General features: G+C 37.2%; 1 protein-coding gene and 1 long non-coding RNA gene across 10 annotated transcripts in view; both read right to left on the bottom strand.

The window, feature by feature from the left end:
* Positions 1-1,686, bottom strand: LOC126377931 (uncharacterized). The gene is made up of 2 exons (XR_007568003.1): positions 1,303-1,686; positions 1-307 (listed from the first exon to the last, which is right to left on the bottom strand). It is a non-coding gene; the product is annotated as an uncharacterized LOC126377931 (long non-coding RNA).
* Positions 1,687-3,917: 2,231 nt separating this feature from the next.
* The window catches only part of LOC126377867 (protein pangolin, isoforms A/H/I/S), a 192,960-nt gene continuing 172,247 nt past the window's right edge, over positions 3,918-24,630 (bottom strand). For 5 of the 9 annotated variants that reach the window (XM_050025883.1, XM_050025884.1, XM_050025887.1 and 2 more), the window contains 4 exons: positions 16,156-16,363; positions 12,766-12,931; positions 9,756-9,825; positions 3,918-7,687 (listed from right to left, as the gene is read on the bottom strand). In XM_050025883.1, coding sequence (XP_049881840.1) covers positions 7,321-7,687; positions 9,756-9,825; positions 12,766-12,931; positions 16,156-16,363 — 811 coding nt within the window. In that variant the 3' untranslated portion in view covers positions 3,918-7,320. Of the gene's footprint in view, positions 7,688-8,491; positions 8,643-9,755; positions 9,826-11,292; positions 11,447-12,765; positions 12,932-16,155; positions 16,364-24,630 lie in introns of all 9 variants that reach the window. The other 4 variants (XM_050025885.1, XM_050025892.1, XM_050025891.1 and 1 more) reach the window with 3 other exon arrangements.

Below are 24,630 nucleotides of genomic sequence, written 5' to 3'. Positions count from 1 at the left end.
TAGACAAAATGTTTAATGAAATTATTATCTTAAAATATATTTCCATATAACAAGAAAAAACTCAATTTATACACATTTTTATTAAAGAACACAATACTGCAGCTGTAGAAGTAATAATACAAAATGATAAATTACAACTAAAAGTCAAACACCGCAAGCTTCTTTGTTGAGAGCGTTTCGAGCAGTAGACACTGGCTAAAATCCTTCCAAGACCGTAACACGAATATCAAGCCAGTCGTGCTGATTCTCGAAAAACCGAGCCGATTCAAAGACATACATACGTGTAACTACACTTGCCGGCTTGTACCTGGAAGAAAAACAATATTTTGAATAACAAAATACTCAACACATCGGGAGGTATTTCAGTAACACCAACGCATCCCGATGGGGACATATCACAAAAATCACTTTGTGATCCCTAGTTTGGTTAGGACATTACAGGCTGATCACCTAATTGTCCGAAATTAAGATGATCCGTGCTTCGGAAGGCACATTAAGCCGTTGGTCCCGGTTAGTACTTGCTGATGTAAGTAAATAGTCGTTACATGAGCCATGCCAGGGGCCTTTGGCGGCTCAATAATAACCCTGACACCATGGTTGATGAGGTTGGTATTCCACCTCACAACCCACACGAGAAGAAGAAGATAGCTCGAGAAAGTTCTGCGAACTTTATATATAGACTATATTACACAAAATGGGTATTTCGGGGGACGTATTCAAGTAGAATCACAATGAATAACTTTTGAAACAACTATAAAGAGGTATTAACATTCGAGAACGAATAAGCTAACAAAAAAAAAACACGAGAAATAACATAACTATACATTATGTAACAATCCAATTACACTAGTAAAAATCACGCCCCGAGTTTGAATCCCGATGGGGACACGTCTAACAAAAAATCACTTTGAAACTGTCCCCGATGTGGTCAGGACATTACAGGCTGAAATCACCCGATTGTCCGAAAAATAATATGATCTCGTATTTCGGAGGGCACGTCAAGCAATCGGTCCCGGCTACTATTTGCTACTACCTAAACAGTCGTTACTTGAACCATAGCCTTTGACGACTCAATAATAACGCTGACACCAAAGTGGACGAGGTCAGACGAGAGAAGTAACACACAGACATTTAAACGCTCATAAGTAAATATATATTTACTGTTATTTTCACGTCATTTGTTCCCTTAAACATTGTGACACCGTTTATCCTCATCAGAATCGTTTTTCCTTTTTTACACGAGAAAAGTAAAAAAAAATAATTGTTAATTGTAAAAAAGAAATGTAATAATAATGTACATACCATGTCCTTGGAGCTCCCATCTTGAAAATAAGTCACTAAATGCACTGATTTCTAGAAATCGGCAAACGAAAATTTGTAATAGTTTTGCGAGAAACCGATGACGAGTTGGTGCTTTGTCGAAATTCACACTTTCACAATTACACTCGAAATAAGATTGAAAGTCTTTAACTTCTTCTTCTAATTCTATTATACCCCTGCTGGGTTGTAGGGCTCGAACAACAAAATTCCACTCCTCGCGATCTTTCTCAACATGCGAAATTCTTGGTCAACCGAGTGTTTTGGGTCGCCCCTTAACTAATATTAACTTTAGTGCTTCATAATTATACTTTTATTACTTAACGAATAAAATCACGATGTTTTAAAGTACGGAGCGTGTAGAATATAATGGCGACATTTTTTTACCAATCAGAGGGTAGATTCGTATCGATTATTGTCGTGCGGGTAAACCTTGTATGTTTCGATTTTGATAGTACCAGGATCGCATAAATTGTAAAGAGTGACTTTAAAGTATTGCCGTCCCTATTATCCTTTCTATGCCCGTCTCTGTCTTGTGGAAACTGTTGTCCTTTTTTTCCATTCCAATTTTTTATATTTCCGTCTCTATCTTGTGCAGTGTTGCTATCCGTTTGACGTTTACTGCTGACGTTTTCACATTGTCTACAATCGGTTTTCGGCGGGAAACGGGAACGGGACAGTTGCTTTCTTCATTGAGTAATCTAAATAATTAATACGAAGTGGTGTTTTGTGGTTAATGATCGCATTAAGTTAGTCGGAAGACATTCGCGAGTGTTATTATATTGGAGTATTCAATAAACAAAGTGTATCTGCCTATTTTCGCTTCGTGCCGGGAAGCCGCTTCATAACTCAAAAGTTTATGCGGACTTTTGAGTTAATTCGTTTGGGGTTCGGAGTAGGAGTCTACTCCGAGGGTGGGGGCTTAGGTTTCATCATCATCACCTTTCATCATTTCAATCATCAAGAAAAAAAATACGTCAGACATGGCTGTATGGGCATAGTTCCCTTTGCTTTACCCTTCGGGGAAAACCAAAACAAAAAAAAGTCTACAATCGTAGACTTAGCATTTTGTCGTTTCCACAGCTACCCTTCCAAAATTTTGGACTTCGAATGTACCTAGGGTTTCTTACGTCATTATATTTGTGTAGTTACTTTGACAGCTCAAACAAACAGCTCTAAAAATAATGCCGTCTTTCACTTAATATGAGAGTAGGAAAGAGATAAAACTAGATAGAACTGTTAAACGAAATTTTTAGTTTGTGCCTGCTAGTATCCGCCATTATTTATTATAAAAACTTTTATAGAAAGATAATCAAAAATTTGGTTTTTAACTTTTTTTTATTGAAACGGGTAGTAAAAAATTCAGAAAAGGTTTTTGATATGACGGTTTTTTAGATAAATAACTGAGCCTTCCTCTATACATTCCTATCTCCTAGTGTCCGACGTGAGATCTATAAGTATTTTATAAAATGAAAATAATGACGCTGGCGTGCAATAAATTCACTAGCGACATCTAGTTACAACATTGATTACTTCAATTTAAACTTTAAAAAAAAAATTGGGCTCTGGTCACTTGAATCTTGAATTATAGGTTTTTTTTTTAATTTATTGTGGCTCTGGTTACTTGATCATTTGCCGAAAAGTAGCACAAAATTGTACGAGATGTAAAGTGGAGTGTTTATTTCATTATTAGATTGCATACATAAAATACAAAAAAAATTGAAAATAGGCGACGGAAAATTCTAGATGATATTAACTCAGAATCATTCCCCTCGGTATTCGTTACGGTGTCACGGCACTCGCGCGCGTCTCGAATTATATCGAGGATTTCGACCAATAGACGACGCTATTGGTCAAAGCACTCGATATAATTCGCGCCACGCGATGTCACCGCGCCGCAAGGACCGATGTCGAATAGGGTATTTCACTGGTTCAAAGACAAATTATAAAATATTAATCTACAAACATCTTCAACCATCAGTCTTAGATGATCAAAATCAATCTCATTTTTCTTTTTGATTTATTTTCGAATTTTAATTACGAATTAAATTACGATGAGTACGATGGTTGATTGCTTTTATTGATGACGTCACTAGAGGAAATAGGTAGATACTTCACTTACATCATAATGATAATTGTAATACGGCCTCCGTGGTCCAGTGGTTGAGTGCAGCCGGCGGCGGCGGCTCCGGGAGTACGCGGTGTCCCAGCACCCGCCCACGCCCGCCGCGGCCGCTGACCTGTGGCGCTTACTCTGGGACCACACTGCGCAACTAGTACTTGTACTCAGTGACACCACCGATCCGATATGTTATACATTGTTTACTGATACCATATAATACTGAGACAAATACTGAGAATTATTGAGGACAGAAGAGGCAAGATGATTGGACACCTAATAATATACGACGAATTTACCGCCACTATATTGTACTGTACTTAATTTACTGTACTATTATTTATTATTATTATTTATTAAATTTTAAGATAACATAGATCCAATGTACTGTATTTAATTTCCTAATATACTTCCATAATCACGTCCGCGTAAACGCAAAACATTTTTTAAGTCGATGAGTATCAGTAAATAAAACGGCTAATTAAAAATTTTAAGTTGTTTATTAAAATAATCGTTCAACTGAACACAAGACAGGGGACCAGACCTAATAATTGAGTTTTACTAATTTGACAAATTTTCTCTACAAAAAAAAACTGGCTCTCATAAGCCATGTCTTTACCCTCTTAACAATAAAAACAACCTATAAAATCTATCAACATAAATGACCTTCAGAGGTATGAGGTATTATAAAATACCAACCAGAGTAATAGTTACAATTTGGCACAGATATTTATAATAGTTACATTACTGTCCATTTTACTCCCTGAAAATCTATTTCTCGTTCTAGATGGTTTTGGCACGGGTCTCAATTGTCAAATCATAAATTAAAAAGAAAATTTAAATCATTAAAAAAAAATTAAAAAAAGGAAGAACGTAAGAGCAACCTTGTGTGCTAAAACAAAATGAAAAACCATATAATTTTTCTTTAAAAAAATAGACCTTAAAAATTAAATTTTAAGAAAAATCTAATTTATATTTAGAAACTATACAGTACCCATACATTTATTATTGCACATCATCAGATTTCATGCAAAATCAGACGAATGATCAAAATATTATATATTTTCTCAATATTTCGTGGTCAAAATGTATATAAAATCATGTAGAATTGTATTTTAATCGGTAATACATGATGGTCTGTGTTTAAAATAATATTTTCAAATCATATCGCGGTCGTCGAGAGCACAATTTAAGTCATGGGTTTCATTGGAGTTAACAACGTTAAAATTCTTAATAATAACAATAAAAAAGTAATTAACAAAAGATGTGTCGGACAAACAAACCATCTGAACATTCCGAGGGCACTAATTTCTTTAATAATAATAATATAAATGCAATATTTTTATACCAAAATGTTCTAAATATCAATTTTTCAAGAATTACAAATATGTATGTACAAATATTAGCGATTTGCCAACTCTTCATTATTGGTACAAATTGGTAAAATAATGTCCTGGATATGTATTTAATGTAATTATTCCGTTCCGAGTCAGTATTCAACTAATATTTTTTCTTTTAAAACTCCTTTTTTTATATAGTAATAATATGTAAGTAGCATAGTACACTTAATTTCTAATATGACACAGTTAGATTAAACCTATATTTTATACATTTACATCATGTATGTACTTACACATATACAAAGGTTGGTGTTGTACCAAAAAACCAATTTTAATAAATTCCATTCCAAAAACTAATAAAAAGCATGCGAACAAAAATCATTGAAAATCAACAGCGCCAATACAGTGTCGCGGTTAAAATAGGAACCTACATCTTTAAATACAAGAATCGTAGTTCATAACAAAGACAACAGATGGCGCACCACAATAAATGTAAGCAAAATACTTTCGTCAAAAAAAAATGCTTTTGAGGGCAATCGGTACAAAACCAACGATAATAATTTCACTCATACAACATGCCTATTCTAACCTACGACAGTCTAATGAGTTCCGCACAACGGAAAAACAATTTTCCCTCCGCTATGCCTTAAATATTACTTTTTACATACATTTAGCAAAGGGAAAACATTTAAAAACTAAAATCTAACGCTACATGGGACTTTATGGTGCAGGCCGTTCGTTATTAGGAAAATTAATGTCATAAATTGTGAGTGCCCTGACAGAGAGCGGTGTATTGTATGAGAACAAATAATTGTAAAAACATTGATATTTAGATGATGATGAATAATATTTCATTAATTATATATATTAGTATTAATTATATATTAGTTTTGTTCATTCTCTCGAGCTGACAAATCATGAAAGGTATTTGAAGAAGGTTGCTTTTTAATTAAATCATTTTTACACTAAAGTATCCTCTTAAAATATGTTCTGGTGGCGTGACATAAATTAGTTATAAGTGATTTGTAACTGCAAAAAATACCACTTTATACCACAGTTACCTTTTAACTCATTATTTTATTATTTTATGACGATTTGCAGTTCAAAACAGACAGGTAAACAACCACTGAAGGATGTATTCCATTATCTCAGAATGGGGCCGATTCTGGTGGACAAGTTTGATTTAAAAATAATGCTTATGTAATTTATAAAAATCGGCAAAATATCGATTCAGCGATTTTAAGAATAATATTCTTACAAGTTCAAGTGCATTAAGGATATAGATAACATGTTAGGTATTTGAACACCCTGTCAGAACTATCTAAACAACAAGAAAAGACCAGAGATTGTATGAAAACAGACATACAGTTTGATTCTTTCGATGACTAAGGAGTAACAGACATACAGATATACAAAATTTAAATTGTTTTCGTCGACTATCTTGGGAGAACCGCGACAGTAGGTACTAACAACACTTTTAATATCCAAATATTATTTTAAAACAGTTAATTTTAAAAATCAAGTCTCATGAATTTATTAAAAGAGATATATACCTCTGAAAATATGAAATAAATGGCACATGAAAATGTGACTAGTCGTAAAGAAATATCTATTGGGGTATTAAAAGTGTGTGTTTTTAGAAATGCGTTATATGACTTGACGAGGGGTCACAATTTTGAGATCATATTTATATGACTGTTTTTAAAATTAGTTATGTAGTTTTGTGACTGCGCTGATTTCTAGAATTACCGTACATTTGGTAGGTAAAGATGTTATGCAGATATTAGGCCTTTTTCATTTAAATAAAAACGATATTTTATATGTATTTTGCTTGTCAAGTAACTATAAAAGTATTTCATTTTCAAAAGAAAATTCAATAATATTATCATATCTTGATAAATACTATTTAATATGTTCATTTAAATTAACGTTTTAAAGTGGTATTCAGAATAACATATTAAATTGACTTTTGAAAATCATAAATAATGATCGTTTAACAATTTTAAAAACTATGAACTAATGTACACAAAAATGCCGGTATTCCTAGATATCATACATCCAGTCCATAGTGAAAAATAACACTGTATAGTCCAATGTTCCGTTGGTTTCCATCGGTCTTTGCAACTGGTACTATTTATATCACAATCAACACGACCTGCTTCGGTGTATATCCGCTAGATGGCGCTGGTTAGTTGCACTAGCTCGCCAATAGATGGCGCCACACGTATCGAAATTTAAAATTATTTGACTTACATTTTTACTTTTGCAGACGATTATCAAAGGTTATATGCAAATTCTAACAGCAAAATTGTAAATCAAGTAATTTTAAAGCGTTCGAATGTGATGTGAACTTTGTCGTGGTTCCAACTTGGTAAGCCAAACGGCTTAAAATTAAGCAATGTCTTCGTTCGGTTAAATAAAACATGGATAACTTTTGTACAAAAAGTGAATTAAGATCTCAAGTGAAAACCACTACAGAGCGCATCACGCGCTAACCAGCCCCAGAAATCCTAGAGTCGTGTACGTGACGACGGTCCCACACCGCTATGACACTGATATCACCTCATGCCCTGGCCGGGACTGCGCGGCGCGCGGCCACGATTGCGACGTCAATTGTCCCACTGACAGAGGATTGTTCGCGTCTCTAGGGTTCGTACCCACGGGGTTCCTAGGAGGGTTGGGAGGCGGGTCGGACGCCGGCGACGCAAGAGACGAAAGAGCACTCAAACCTCCGGGACTAGACGCGGAGTTTAGGGGAGTATCGGCGTCGCCATCGCTCGAGGCGTCCGACAACTCTTCAAGCTTAACGTCGTCTTCAGAGCAGGGGGACTGAGGAGTCACCATGGGAAGCGGGACGGTCCCTGAGGCCGCTGCGAGGGCTTCCATGTAGCGTACGCACTTCTTCTTCCGCCTAGAAGAATTGTAGCAGTTAGTATTGAGTTGTCACAAGGTACTAATCTCGGACCGTTCTGTTACCTTCTATATGATATTGTAAAATTTCGTCTTTTAAATTCTTGTTTGCATAAAAACGGTCGCAAACGATAAGTACTGTAATAATGCGCCGTAGTAACATCATTTAATAGAAAGTAATAAGTACGGTCGATTGTTACTAAAACTACCTACAACATCGAAACACCAAAGAAATAAAAGAACAAAACTCGATCTAAAGAAAATAAACGTGTTAACTAAACTCCATGCTGAGAAAATGTTAAAAATAAAAGACACACTATATAAAAAAAATATTGAAAATTGGAACACTCATGCCGTATTATTGAAGCCAAAATAATCGAACCTAGAGAAATAACGAAAGCAACTACCAACTAAAACTCAAAATCGTAGGAAATCGAAGAAAAATCTAAAATCAGGCTTTCACGACACTCAATTTGGAGATGTTGGCATTAATAAATAGACATTTCATACAATTAAACTGATGGACTGATATAAATAAATACATTAAAAGCAACACATTATAAGATTATAAATGAAACTAGAAGTAATCATATCCTTAACACAAACGATTGTAACAAATTGCAGAGAAGCTTAAGTATTCAAATTAATTTAAAACACATCAAACAAATTTTACGACAAAATAATGCCCTAAGTAAGACACAGACATATAGCAGAGATAAAAATATAAAAAAAGACAATCGATACATATTCAAATATAGATACTAGATACGACAATGCCAACATCTCATATAACAGCAGAACTGACCGTGATTCCGTCGGCGGGGCGCCGGCACTAGAGGTTGACGTAAGTAGGCTCCTGCGGCGGGCTGCCGACCAGACTGGCTGGCGGCAGAGGCGTCGCCGCCTCCGGCCGCAGGAGCCCTAGGCCTGATACCATCACGCTACTTGACTCCGGACTAGAGTTGACCAAGTTGAAGACGAAGAAGAGAAAGATAATGGCAGAGGGATCGAGTAAAGAGAATATAATAAATAATAGAATAAGAATAGAAATATTAAGAGCAAGTACAAAGTAACAGTGAAAAAAGATGAAAGAGAATAATAGACAGACAAGAAGAAAATTGCAATTGATTCAGGGTTGAAAAAAATAACGCATTTTACAACAGTTAAAAAGTAAGAAACGGATGGGATAAGATGATGAAAACAAATAAAATTTAGATGCAAGCAGTAGGAATACGATAGATGGTGATGGTGGGTGGTGGTGATGATTATGGTGGTGATACGAATGATAAATAAGAAAAAATAAAGACATACAGTAGAAGAGAAACGGTCAAAAATAGGGTCAAGTAGCGTTTGGTAATAATTTTAAAAGTGACGTAGAAGTAAAGTAAATGAAAGTGTCACCAATAGTGCCAGCGGAATCAGCATCGATCCGTGAGAAGCGGCAATCATGAGTGGAAAAAACATTTCGATGAGTATAATATACCTTCAGTAAACAATATATCAGTACAATTAACGAATCCAAAAGAAAAGCGAGCGAATTCAGAAAATGTGTCAAGATTTTTTTGAAAGCTTCTTCGACAAATGATTGCCCTTCATCTATATTCTAATTCCTATTAACTACTCCACACTTTTGTCTACTTTCAAAAAAATCTATTCTGTTTGCTTCTAAACTTATTTCTTTGTGAAAAGACACATTTTCTGAATTTGCCGCGCTCCTTGTACCTCGAGTGTTTCACATTTGGACACTTCAAAGAGCACTGCGTAACAGAGCATTTGGAAATTTTCAATGTAAAATAAACAGTTCAAAACATCAATACACAACATCTACTACTGATTCTCATTGTACATAAACAAAACCAAATGAAACATGTTACGACTGGGCTCCTTGGATCGTCGGAAACTAGAAAGCCAAGTCTTTCCACATAGAAACAATATAAATTGAGAAAAATAATTCAGCAACAGTAAATATACTGTTTGGATAGACCAATAGGAAAGATACTATTGGTCTTCAACACGATTTTGATACGTAAAAGCAAAAAGAAAAGAAAACACAAATAAGAAATACGAACCTGCAAGGTTTACACCACTGGTTTTGTTGGTCGAGTCCATATCTCGCTCGACATTTCTTCAAATTATTTCCTGGAAGTATCATGTTAATACGTTAGAATCCATCATTTTGTGTCAAACTAAACAAAAGCAGTTAAAGGCAACAACAAATCTGAAGTTAATAATGAATCTTTAATTGAAAATCTCAAATAAACTTCTTTGCAAAACAAAGTTTTTGAGCAAATTAAGTAATAATGATAATTGATTGAATTGAATAAAAAAATTGAATTTAATAAATTAAAATATGATGTCGAGTAAATTCAGCTGTTACAGTGATAAAAAATAAAATAGTACTGAATAATGCGATTGAATATCAGCACAAATAAATTTACTAGAAATCATATTTTAAGCGTCTTAAAAATAATGTTGCTAGTACTAAACTACGAAGAAGCACATGCAAACCCCAGAACGTTAGTAACATGCAAGGAGGGAACAAAGGATAAGGAAAAATGAAAGGGATCAACGGAAAAAAACATTGGTTGTAAAAATAAAACATACTACACGCAACTTCCAAAATAATGCTAACTACTAAAGTTGCTTCGAACAAATAAAACCAAAACATGACGCTTATAAGCAAATTGAAGCAGAATAGGTTCTTCGGAATCAAAATAAATAAGTTCATTTGGCCAGTATCATTAAATAAACACCGCAGATACAAGAAGCCGGCAGCTTGACTAGTCAACCTCCGTGGACATTGTAAAGCCATCCTCGGATCAGTTCTCTTGGATGTTGGCGTCCTGACGAGACGGAGCCTCCTGGTCATGCATACAGTACCTCACTCTACCTCTGCATACTTTAATAATACCACGAGAAGGCTGTCCCAGCCTTGTACAGCATAGTTACTATCCCTGAAAAGCTATTGGTCAAAATGTTCATGCACGCTCCCCGATAAGTAGGCTTTGGAGCAGACGGAAAGACAAAAACCGGGACAACCTTCGAAGGAGTGCCACTTACATCAGGGTATAGCGTACAAAATAAATAAATGCGATAAATATTTAAATAAAAAAATACTGTAAAACTACAACCTTGTACCCCTGTAACCATACATTCGGCAGTCGCCACAGTTGGCGCGAGTTCAGAGCAATTGAACTCCAAGGTGGGGGGAAGAGCAATGAGCGTCTCCGGGCGAACGCCTTAATCCTTCATTAATTGACCTCATTTTTTTTAATGAGCGTTGGCATTCAAACGGGTCGCTCATTGCCCGAGGCGTGTGTGGATTGGTGGGAACCGTGACCGGGTTTTGTACTTTTAAAATAGTTCTGATGTGACCGCTGGTCATAGTTCGACACGACATGTCACTTGGATTTATTAAATAGAAAGCTCAAGCAAATATGACCTGTACCTAGACGTAGCAAGCATACGTCACTTTAATAGATATCGGGACAGGAGAGGTGATCGACGTAAACTTGCCACGTTCGCAATCTTACTTCCTTGAGTCTTTCAAGGTTGGGGGAGGGATAGGGACGGGATATCTTTCGATGGGAGGCATCAAGGCAGTACCTCCATCGGTTGTCTCCTGTTTTCGTTTCCTCTTCTTGCCCCTTTGCGTATTAGCCCTAGACGACCAATCGGGATATAGCTGCATATGGAGTTGGCGCTCTCGCCTGGCGAGCTCGTAATACTTGGCTTGCTCCTCGCGACCGAGCGCATGCCACTGCGCGGGCGCAATATGGAAAGAAAAGAGAAATGCGTCTGAAACTTCGACGGTACCCTGCCTACTGGCGATGACGGGTGCCGTTTGAACGGATAGTGTCGGTAACTGACAAAATCCGTCACTATATTCCGAAGATGTGTATTGTTCAAAGGATCACGCGTGTATCGACCGATTAGTAACTAAGAAGTATTGGAATGTCCATAGCACGAACTCCGGAGCCGATCCATCGACAAACCAACGCTTCCATTCTGGCAATTACCAACACTATGCCCGCTCAACCGACAGAATGAATGGGGATGATCCACCGATCAGAATTCGAACCGCAACTAGCCCCTAACGGTGCTAGAAAAACAGCCCCGAGTGAAATTTTGATCCTACGGAAATGAAATTGGCCAATTGTGACGTTCCTCACAGAACCTATTCTGCGGTCGGTTACGTCGCGCGTCCTCTAGACATATAACAAACCAATGTTTCCGGGGTGTAGGGTGTACAGTACACTGTCACTCGACGACTACAGTACACAGAACACGCAACAGCTAGCGGCTTGAACCCGCTCCTGGGGTTGTGCCCAGGAATGGGTTCTGCCGTCGTATCCGACTCGTGAGCAACGGTCCCAGCCGCTTTTCTAGCACAGGCACCTCGGCCGCCGCAGTAACACAGTTGAGTAACACTCACACACACACTCACATACGGGACGGGTTAGGGCGGTTATCAAGCCATGGGACCATGTTATTGGGACCCGGACCAAGCAGCTCCTGTTAGTGAGTGCTGGGGCGAGCTCGGTGCCAGGGACGGACGGGAGGGGAAGTGCGGCCGTGGTGCGACCAACTCGGATGCAGCCAGATAGTGCCATGATTATACCAAATGGACAGACAACATGAATTTAGGTGAATCTTGCCCGCTGTTTCGGTGTAATGCGAACAAAGGATGATTTAAGCGTAAAAAATGCAACTGACAGTACATTTGCACCAAATGGGAGCAATGTATTTGTCGTCTGAAATAACGCAGGTGATCATGATATTTTTGATCCGACTGGTTTGGATAATGCTGTTGAACAATTTGAAATAGATGCGACTCAGAGTAGATCTAAGATAAAAACAAAAACAGTAACATTATTTTCTTAAAAGCTAGTAGTTTTTAGCTTAATAGTAACAGTGACCAGAGTTTGCGCTTTGATACAAATGGACAGACATTTAAGGACACCAAGAGACCGGACAACATTTGGACAAGGTAGGACCGAAACCGCGGGCAAACCTAGTTGGTGACACCAGGGCCTGAAGCGAGTGGTGACAAGCGTCAGCCGTCTCGTCTCTCTATACCTCCCAACTCAGCAGGACTGCGGTCCTTTTTCCGCTTTTTCTTTTTCGAACCGTAACCGTAGTTGTCTCTTGCACTCCAACCGGGGTACAGTTGCATGTGTAGTTGACGTTCTTGACGGGCTTTCTCATAGTACTTGGCTTGCTCTTCGCGACTCAACGAATGCCACTGCGTTACGATGATGTTTGTTATCTTACGTCATTGATATATAAGTACCATAGATAAAGCGCGTCATACAAAAATACGACGAAAACTTGACGCTAACTCAGCTATACAGGGTATTAGCGACAGTAAAATCTACTTGATATTAACTCTGGATCATGAACTAAATTAGCCCCTTCAGAATTCGGAACGGTGTCACTTACACCCTGTATATTGAACTAATTTATATACCGCAATATAGATTCAGTAAAATCGCCAAAAATTACGTAGGTGCGATCGTCGTCTTAGCATCTATGGCGCGTTGTAACGCGGTCGGGTTGTACAAATCCATATGTTGCCAGTTCGTCTTCTAATCTCGTACTATGGAATGTCAGAGCAAGCATCGCTGTTTCTGCTCTAACTTTTCGTCCCACTTTTTGAGCGCTCATGTGCAATCTACGGTACTTGTATATCAATGTCTTATGTACGTCACAGTACGGCAGCGGTTTGGTGTGAGAGTACTTATTGAGAGACAACAGAATTCACTCTGACTTCTTCACTTGACTGATACTGATACATATAGCGATCTTATTGTGTTTGGAAATTAAAAGTACGAGTCGAGATGTGAATTGTCACTAGGAATGTGGAAAAAATGGATCAGTTATAATCAATATAAAAAATTGCAATTCGTAATTGGAAAATGTTACTCTGTGCCGATCGCGTCACGAATAATGAAAGTCCAAATCTAAAGTATAGCCTTCGGGTCTTCTATAGAGAAATGACCCATTTTGCCTTCCTCCAAACGTGTATAACATCCGTTTCTCTCACGCCAAACCACAATTGCGCTTTCAGTCAAGTTTCAATGTGAATGAATAAGACACGTTGTTACTCTTGTTAGGAAAGAGACTGGCTTCTCGGAAGGTAACGGATTCGATTCCCGGTACGCTCGGACAGTTGTTTATTATTCAATACATCTAGTATAGATTGCTGATACGAATGTACCCAGAGCTGGGAAAGAATGGAGCGCGTATAGTGGACCTTTTGTTGGTGTCAAAATTTGCACCAGCTTATTTACATCAGATGGAAAGTCAATGATATTGTATAAATGCTTAATTAAAAGGGGATTAGTATATTTTTCAATAGATTAACGAAAGGATTAACAAAATCTTTCATTAATCTATTTTAACTATCCGTTTCTAGGTTATTGTGCGAATCATCAATCAATTTTAGCGCGATAATCCCATGTCAATCGGTTAATCCGTCCTTAATTCTAATCTAACAGATCGCAAGGTGTGGATTATCCAAACACGCATTTTCCAAATGGAATAATTCAGGGATTATTGATGTACAAAAACATAATTAATCAAAATAGTGACGTTATCATGTCAACCTGTTTGATGTCACATAGCCAGACCGTTATTGATGTAGGTTGCAAATACTGATTGATAGATTATCACTTTTGAGGTCGGATTATGTCGCATAAACAAAGAAGTATCTAGAAATTACAAGGATTAATTTTGTATCTATTATTAACGAATTTTGTTGTTATTCTGCAATTGTTGTTACTCGTATGTACATTATTTTAAGAAGTAAAATAGGTTATTACTATTATTATTAATAAGTTATTGATGTTTAATCAAAATAATCTCACATTAATGTTAATATTATAAATAGGAAAGTGTGTGTTTGTTTGTTTGTCCGTCTTTCTCGGCAAAACGGAGCGAGTTGACGTGATTTTTTTAAGTGGATATAGGCTACTTTTTGTCTTTTTCTAACCTCCCACTTCCCTAAAATGGGAGGTGGTATGAAGCATAGGTAAGTGGGGCTTATTCAATTGGAGAAAATTTCCATAAATTCTACTACCACGATAAGTACTAGAAGATTTTGGGTTATCATATAGCTTTAAAAGAAGTATTTTACATGGCGTTTCAAGATTATATAGCACACCAACAACCGTTTTAGGCGAAAACATGTCAAGGAGATTATAACAACGAAACTTACACAAGCAAATGTCTAATATAGTTTCGTTTCAAATTATATTTTTTTTGTATTCAGACTATTTTAAAGTGACCTATCATCACTGTAAGCGCTCCTAACCTTCCCAGCTCCACTGCTAAACGAATGCAATGCATTGTCTCTGGCCGAGCTACGTATTGTGATTGTTAAGGCCGCATATTCCTAACAAGATTAACAAAGACATAATCAGCATATACAATTAAACGGTTGACACTGAAAATAGACACCTCAATTCTTGGTAGCCGATTTATAAAACAAACAAGTTTTTATCGATTTAGTTTCGATTGTATGCAAATAGGGGCTGATTTTATAAGCCAAGCGAAATCGAGTAGAAAATTTTCAGGGGCGCTAATTTGATATTCTTCAGGTGTTTTGAATGAGACGTCGTTTCTAGAAGGTATTTTAAGAAATGAGTATTATTTATAAAAAAAAAAAACGGCTTTGTCAAGTAAGTACCTATCCCACAAACGGGCGCAAGAATGCCATTATGATAGAGAATTAGAGATATCATTATTCGTTTTAGGCTTTTCGAATATTATTACCGTTTAAAAAATGTTTGTTTTATAAATCCACAAAATATTTGTACATATAAAATAGTTTTACACGCCAATATAACGGTAACGGTGTGTTCGGATTTTAACACTCATAATTGTGTTCAAATTGAACGGAGATTTAGATTTTATGTCCATCTTTTGGTCACACTTCTGTTAAGATTTTGATGACCCATAGTCAAATCATTTGAACGAAATATTATATGGACAACATAAACTTCTAAACAAAGTTAATCTTAAAGATTTTTATTATCATTTGTTAAGCATTTCTCATGTATTTTGCGACTATTCTTTAAGTAAGAAATAAAAATCTGTTAAGACCATTTCATTTAGAGTACAAATACAGCAAGAAAACAGGGATAAAAAATTTCAGGCTTAAGAAAATAGATATTTTTTGTTGTTACAGTATTATGTGTTGTACATGATATATTATCTATGCGAGAAGGATTCTAAATTACCCCTTCAGTCCTCGTTCGGAGTAAACTAACCCAAGCTTATGAAACCATTCAGACGATTTCATTACAAAAAACTATAAAAAGTGTAAAGTCACCCGCAGACCAAATATACAGTGGGCGACTTGACACCTAAGCCGTAATTTAAAGTCGTTATCATTCTACCCTGTTCTCTTGCCACATGTCAATAAATATATAAAAGACATTTAAAAGACCAAATAGTCGAACTCACCCGTCTTCCTAGGATCTGGTTGATCGCTGCTGATTCCTTCAGGGTACACTCGGCGACGACTTTCGCCCTCATCTCCTTCATATACAACATGAAGGCATTAAGCGGCTTCTTTATATGGGGCTTCTTATTTGCATCCTTACTATTGGAGTTGGCTGTACTTTCCGAGGGTTTTTCCGATGTGGTACTGCCACCACTTTTATCTAATGACCTGGAATTTAGAACGGTTGTCGGTTAGCTCATGGGGAAGTGAAATATCAAAACGTCATCATCTTCAGAATCAGAATCATTTATTCCACGTAATTATCATGGATGAACTTGTTGAAGGTCAATGTAACATTTTTGAATTTACGTCATTTCGCAAGGTGTTATGGCTGAGGAGAAGAAGTGACAAGAAACTGCAACAGCAACACATCTTTTAAATCAATGAGGGTACATTACAAGTTATTTAATAACTAGAGGAACACATTAAATACCAGACATTTTTATCATTTAAGTAATCATTAATCTTATAATAAGCTTCCTAGCATTATCCCGTTTCTCACAGGGTCCGCTTACCTAACCTGAAGATTTGACAGGTCCGGTTATTAACAGAAGCGACTGCCTGTCTGACCTTCCAACCCGCGAAGGGAAAACCAGCCCAATACAGGTTAGGTCACATACCTCCGAAAATGCATTTCTCGGGGTGTACTATACTATCTATAAAATTACATAGCATAGAATGTCGTTTAGTAACAAGTGCAACGCGCCTGCGTTAACGACGCGCAGACAGACGGGCGGTAAACAACCGCGCGTCCGGTTCCGAATAGACGAGCGTTTCCGTTCGCAACACTGTATCTTAGCACTTGATGTTTGTGTGAACGATTTTATGCTTTATATATATGAAGATAAATTCTGTTTTGATGTGTGAATGTGTTGGTATTTAATATGTTGAAGTGAATATATAAGGTGGATCTATCAAGGAAGCATCATTAGCTTTATGTTATTACTAGTTACTCGACGACCTCCGTGGTCCAGTGGTTGAGCGTTGGGCTCGCGATCCGGAGGTCCCGGGTTCGAATCCCGGTGGGGACATATCACAAAAATCACTTTGTGATCGATCCCTAGTTTGGTTAGGACATTACAGGCTGATCACCTGATTGTCCAAAAAGTAAGATAATCCGTGCACGTTAAGCCGTTGGTCCCGGTTACTACTCAATGATGTAAGTAAGTAGTCGTTACATGAGCCATGTCAGGGGCCTTTGGCGGCTCAATAATAACCCTGACACCAGGGTTGATGAGGTTGGTAATGTACCTCTCAATCCACACGATAGAAGAAGATTACTAGTTACTGTGGTTCTGTGGTTTACTGGCTGGCTGCTTAACAAGGGGTGCCGGTTTGATCCCCGATACCGGACTTGATGGCTATCGGTTATTCAGAGGGCAATTTGAGTAGTCAGAGGTACAGGCAACGATTGGTAGATTTGCTTCAATTTTAGAACTGATTCAAAGAAGATTCTTTCATTGGTAAAAAGCTACGAATACACTGCTTCTGTCTCATACAGGATACACATACATACATAAACAGCCTGTATACGTCCCACTGCTGGGCACAGGCCTCCCCTCAATCAACCGGAGGGGGTATGGAGCATACTCCACCACGCTGCTCCAATGCGGGTTGGTCATACAGGATACATTTTATTTGCAATATTACGGGTGTTGGGACCCTCGCTTTGTAATTTTCAGCTACAATAGACGGTTTAAGTGTAGTTTTTTTTGTCATAGATAAACTAAGCTAAATCAGCTCTACACCTTTTTGCCACTACTTGAAGGTCTAGAGAACCTCCAAACAATAAAAAATATTAGGTATAAACCGTACTCATAACTACAAGGCACAAATTTTGCATGAGGGTCCCTTTAGGTCGTAGGTACTCACTAATAGCGGATTTTGCAAAATTTAACCCCTAAAAAAAGATTACCAAAGTTTAGGATTTAAAGATAAATATGCTCATTAACGCTTTATAAGGAAAAAATCTTCGTTTAGAAACCAAATACCTTCACAATTCCTCAACCAATCAGTATATTACCGACCTTTTTTCACACATCTAAACCGAGGCTTCCAAGACATATTTAAATTAAATTTACGATGACAATAACGGACGCAAACAATCATTTAACACGACTTTTAGAAATACCTCCAAATCCGACCACATTTATAAGGTGAAAAATAAAAAAAAATAACAAAAGCTTGATATACTACTTCCTGAACGAAATCGTCGTTCAAAAATAACGTCTATAAAATAAAATATGGCTGACGATATGGAGTTCTTTTCTTCTGTAGCTTTATTTGGGTTTTTTTACGTGACCTATTGTAGATTTGCCTCAAATGGCATTAACTACTTGACCGGACAAGTGGGGAGGCTCAGGGCGTCGTCTAATAGGATTATAATTGTAAGAATTAATCGATTCTAGTGAGTCAATAGCGATAAACAATGAATGAGGGAAATCATCGACCAGGGCGGGGTCGGTGTTTGTTGTCGCGAGCTGATTGGCCGCCTCCAAGGTCGATAATTTAAATTTTTTAGCCGATAGTTTATATTTGCTTAACTAGTAATTTTCTTCTGGCTCGTCGTAATTTTGTTAACATTTTAATAGCCACCAACCCGCAGTGGAGCAGCGTGGTGCAGTATGCTCCATACGACCCGGTTGATTGAGGGAAGGCCTGTCCTAGCAATGGGACGCTTATACGTAATAGTGGAGTTGGCTAGGTACAGGCCTCCCCTTGATCAAACGAAGGAGGTCTATACTGGTCATTTAACCTATTTTGTTTGACTGTCAAATAAAGGTAAAACTATATTTTTTTTAACTTCTATACCTTCGGCCGTGCATCTAAAATAATCTAAATATATTATACACGTTTATAGAAGTATAAATTAGTTCTGGGAACGGACAAAGCGTGGATGTAGTGCTTCCTCCGGGCGTGGCTTGGAATTGGGAAGACGAAAATAAAAAAGATGGAAATCCTCACAATGCCCGTACGCATCCAAACGAGGTATTCACGACGCGGGCGCAACGTAATTATGTGTTAAGTACTGCTAGCAGAAAAGGGAATAGATTTTTTTTTAATTCTTACTTGCATAATGGTGCTGATTCCTGTACACACCTCCTAATTTTTTATTTTTTTTATTTTACCCGTCATTTTCTTATCCGCCGAAAAGGAAAGAGACGCATGATTGACAACTGTTAATTTTAAAATGAATTCTCTCGCTGGTATGCAACCCGTTCGACGTGTGCTGTCAACTTAATTCTGTCGGGTTATAGGCCAATATATAAATTTGGGAGGGTTTTTAATTTTTTTGCCTGAAATTCACGTGTGTTCCATAAATTTTATGCCTGATTATTCCTTTCCTTTTCGGCGGATAAGAAAAGGACAGGTATAACTTAAAAAAAAATTAGATGATGTGTACAGGAGCACCATTGTCGACTAAATATAAAAAAATAAATAAAAAAAAGTATTATTTATAATGAACTTTCTTTATGGACGATGGACTGATAAACTCTCACCACAGCTCCAACACTCCATACTAAATTCCCGTTCTTACCGTGTGTGAGCGGGACAAACAATTTGAGCACGCTCCCTAACGGTTTACAGTTTAAATAGTCTAAAGTGTGCAGTTTATGACTGTTATTCTTTTTTATAAATATACCTCTAATTTGATTAGGTTTTTTTCAATAAATTGTTTTAAAAAAGGTAGCTATTAAAACTAGAATTTATTTGTACCTATAAAAAGATACACTTTTACGAGTGCATAAATCACTAAAAAAACGATGACATTCACTAATAGTTTTTTTTTTTTCAGAACTTATATAAACTGTGATTAAAATATGCCAAGCCATCGTTTTTGCGTATCCAATTAGGTGTATTTTTTTTCAATTTGGCTTAACATCTGGTCCCATTAACATTATACTGTTTATTAGCTACATCATCATCATCAGCCGTATGACGCCCACTGCTGGGCATAGGCCTCCCCCAAGGATCTCCACGACGATCGGTCCTGCGCTGCCCGCATCCAGCGGCTTCCCGCGACCTTCACCAGATCGTCGGTCCACCTTGTAGCGGGCCTACCCACTGAGCGTCGTCCGACACGTGGTCGCCACTCCAGAACCTTTCCGCCCCATCGGCCATCGGTTCTCCTCGCTATGTGTCCTGCCCACTGCCACTTCAGCTTTGCAATTCTCCGAGCTATGTCGGTGACTTTAGTTCTCCTGCGGATCTCCTCATTTCTGATTCGATCCAGCAGGGAAATACCGAGCATAGCTCTCTCCATTGCCCGCTGAGCGACACCGAGCCTCCTCACGAGACCCATAGTAAGCGGCCACGTCTCACTGCCGTAGGTCATCACTGGCAACACGCACTGGTCAAAGACTTTCGTCTTGAGACACTGAGGTATTCTGGACGAGAAGATATTCCGCAGCTTCCCGAACGCTGCCCATCCGAGTTGGATCCGACGAGAGATCTCTTTCTCGAAGTTGGACTTACCTAACTGGATTATTTGTCCTAGGTAAATGTACTGGTCTACAACTTCGAGTGTAACGTTCCCAACCTGAACTGGAGTGGGTGCGACATGGTCGTTGGACATAATTTTTGTCTTTGCCATGTTCATGCTAAGACCCACTCGTTGGGATGCGTTACTGAGATGCTCGAGCATGGTGTTCAGGTCTTCCAGGGTCTCAGCCATTAGGACTATATCATCGGCAAATCGAAGGTGCGTCAGGTACTCGCCGTTGATGTTGATGCCAAATCCTTTCCAGTCCAGAAGCTTAAAAATATCCTCCAATGCAGCAGTGAACAGTTTCGGAGAGATGACATCTCCCTGTCTCACTCCTCGCTGCAGTTGGATCGGATTAGAGCTCTGGTTCTGTACTCGAACTGACATAGTGGCATTTTGGTAGAGGTCCCTTAGCACTTCGATATTAGCTACATAAACATTTTAAAATATATTTAACTCGTTAATTGTATAAACCAATACTTTCTCTTATTCTTGTAACATATAATATAAAAAAGAAAAAATGTCGACATATTTAGTACATAAATTAAGTAAAAAAACGTACACCTCGGCACATGGTAAAAATGACAATTTTATTTTATATTATACCCACCTAAAACTTTGATCAACAATTCTATGGTATATGTGTTCTAAATAGAAGAAGTTGTAGAACTTTAAACACTAAAATATTTATATTTTTTTTTAGGTTCTTACCGTGTTAAAATCAGAGATATGAGAACCCGGTATTATGTGTTTTAATTATGACAATAGCCGTGTAAACCTCAAACATTATAAAAAATAGTCGTTTGAGAAATAATAAACAAGATTCATTATAACTAATTCTAACGTTTATAAGACGCAAAATATTCAAGCGGTGTTTAATGATGGGTAAATCATTTATATTCAATTTTAAATGGCGATTCTTTGATTTGTCACATCGATACGATAACACCTTTTTTGGTTCTGACCTCAATGGTCTGATGGTCTACAGGGTTACCATAATGGAAAAAAAATTACCACATAGAACACATAGTACAAAAACAAACAAAAAATACGACAAAAATTACGTTGAGCTGTTGGTCCCGGCTATTTTCCGTAAAAAACGCCACTATACCGCAGTGGAGCAGCGTGGTGGAGTATGCTCTATGCCCCCTCCCGTTGATTGAAGGGAGGCCTGTGCTCAGCAGTGGGACGTATGTAGGTTGTTTGTTTATGTTATAGATTATGTTATGTATAAATAAGTATAATAGTACCTATATAATATCTAAAAAGCGACCATTGTTGAACAAAATAGGACTTAGTATAGCCATGACCAGGCCGAGTAATTTCTTGAGCATTATTAAAGGTCAGTATCATAGGTAGATTAATTTACAATACAATACAATACAATACAAATACACTTTATTGCACCAAACTAAAAATAAATAATTACAAAAAGTCTCTTAATTAAGTACATAAAAAAAAAAAAAACATAAATTTACCTGGACTTTGTCGAAAAAACCTAAATATTAAAAAACCTCGCAAATGGTAACCCTAAAAAAAACTGTGACAGTCGTTCTAATTCTCGTTTCACGCTACCAAATAAAGTGTTTATGTCGAAATGAAAATCTCAGCGGGATTCCAATCTTGAAGTTTAAGATCGAAATCTCGTCGTCAAGTGACGATGTTTTTACAAAATATGGCTTCAAATTATCGATTACAGTAAACACTTTATATTAAGAATGGATTACGTTGATATACGTGTTAGATTAGGCTAGTTTCCATCTAGTCAAATCAGTTACTTTTTCATCATCATCATCAATTTAAGAGCCACGCTCTTGTCGGTGTAGCATTTTCCATTCCAGTCTATCAAAGGCCAATTCCTTGACTTCCTTATAAGACACGACGTTAACCTTTTCTTTAATCTGTTCCATGTGAGCTCTTCTTGGTCTTCCCCTTCCTCTCTTTCCTTCTAGCTTTCCTTCTATGATGTTTTTAATGAATTCGTCGTGTCTTATTAGGTGTCCAATCATCTTGCCTCTTCTGTCCTCAATAATTCTCAGTATTTGTCTCTTTTCCCTTACTCTTACTAGCACTTCCTCATTTGTAACCCTTTCTGTCCAACTTATTCTTTCCATCCTCCTCCAACACCACATTTCAAAGGCCTCGAGTCTCTCTCTGTCCTTCTGTGTCAGTGTCCAAGTTTCACATCCATAGAGGGCTATACTCCATACGAAGGTTTTGACACATCTTTTACTGATAGATTTGGCAATCCTAGCCTACTACTTTACTTTACTTTAGTTACTTTTTACTAAACGTCAAAACATGAAATTACTATGGAATTAGAAAAAAACGTGATAAAATGTCGGACTTGTTATTACGTTTTTCTTGTTTAAAATTCATAAATAAGTTAAAGAGAAAATGTTTTTCGTTAGTTTTAGATCTGTCTTTATTTAGTAATCAGAATTTAATAATTTATCTTGAACCTAGTACACGACCCATTTGAAACGGTTTACTTAATTTGGAGAAATTAATCGATTACCAAACATGCTTTTATGATTAGTGAATATCTTTTTAAATCCTATGGCTTTGCAGTACTTATCTTTTAAGCAAATGCTTTAATGTTTTTTACATCAACCAGGTAGGAAAGATTGAAGAAATTGCTGCATGAGCAATAAGGTTGTTGTTCCTTTCTTTGAAGTTTGCCCTGTATCTTGTGTTGTGTTCAATAAAATATATCTAATATTTTTATCGCGCTCTATTTTTTAAACTTAAATAGCTCTATAATACCTAATACATAATATATGACCATCAAACTTGAGGTAACTGTAGAGTAAATAGTAAACTAAAATAACAATTAATAAAAGGTTTAAAAATTAAGAGGAAATCTACATATTTTAAACTCTCGATTTTATACCTCTGACATACAGTTTTTATTTTGTACAATGTGACGTCACATGAAGCTCAATCATGGCCGCCCGTGTTTCGGGTATTGTAATACACAGATAAAAAAACGCATTCTTATTTTGTAAAAAATAAATAGTATTTAAAAAAGATTTGAATAAAAAAAATCTATTGGATAATTATCGTTAAATGACAAACTATCACATTCGACGTATTTTATATTTTATTGTTACAACTGTCAAGTAACAATTGAACCATGCGTATCACCGCCATCTTTGCCGAATCTCGGCAAGCCACTTGTTCTGCGGGCAGTACACACGTCACTGTGGCCCGTTAACCCGGGGCGGCTCATATATCATCCTAATTAAATTTCTCCACCATACTGTTTACATGATTGTACCTGGACATATATGCTGAGACGTGTGGTCGCTTTGACAGCGGGAAAGCGGATAATACGTCGTAACGTAATAATAAAATAACATAATATTAAATACACCCACACACACAGACACGGTTAGACATGGACAGAGACGGATTTGACAGGTCCGGTTTTTTACAGAAGCGACTGCCTGTCTGACCTTCCAACCGGCGAAGGGAAAACCATCTTAACACAGGTAAGGTCACATACTTCCGAAAATGCATTACTCGGGAATGTGAGTTTTCTTACTATATTTTCGTTCACTGCTGATCACGAGATAATAATTTATGATCCAAACACGAATTCGAAAACAAATACGACAATCATTGGTTTAGGCTTCTTTGAACTTGTGATCTCAAAGTGCGAGGCAAGCGTTCTACCAACTGGGCTAGCGCGGCTGCTTTTAATGGGCATAATATTTATTTGTTTGGTTGATGAGGTTGGTCATCTACATCACAACCCGATAGAAAAAGTTGGACATTTGTAAAGCATTTGTAAACGTTGAATATTAACTTAAAATCGATTAGCTTCTATGGGTCAAAGTCCGCGATAAATGTCTCGTCCAACGCGATATCAATGCCACAGCAACAGGCCACCTCCCGCTACATTAACCGCTGTAAATACCACCCGACCCTTATGTAAGCATAGTGA

This window comes from Pectinophora gossypiella, chromosome 24 (genome assembly GCF_024362695.1).
Source record: "Pectinophora gossypiella chromosome 24, ilPecGoss1.1, whole genome shotgun sequence".
Classification (NCBI taxonomy): Eukaryota; Metazoa; Arthropoda; class Insecta; order Lepidoptera; family Gelechiidae; genus Pectinophora; species Pectinophora gossypiella.
Note: the sequence above shows the minus strand (reverse complement) of the source record. Positions and strands in the feature narration are given on the sequence as shown.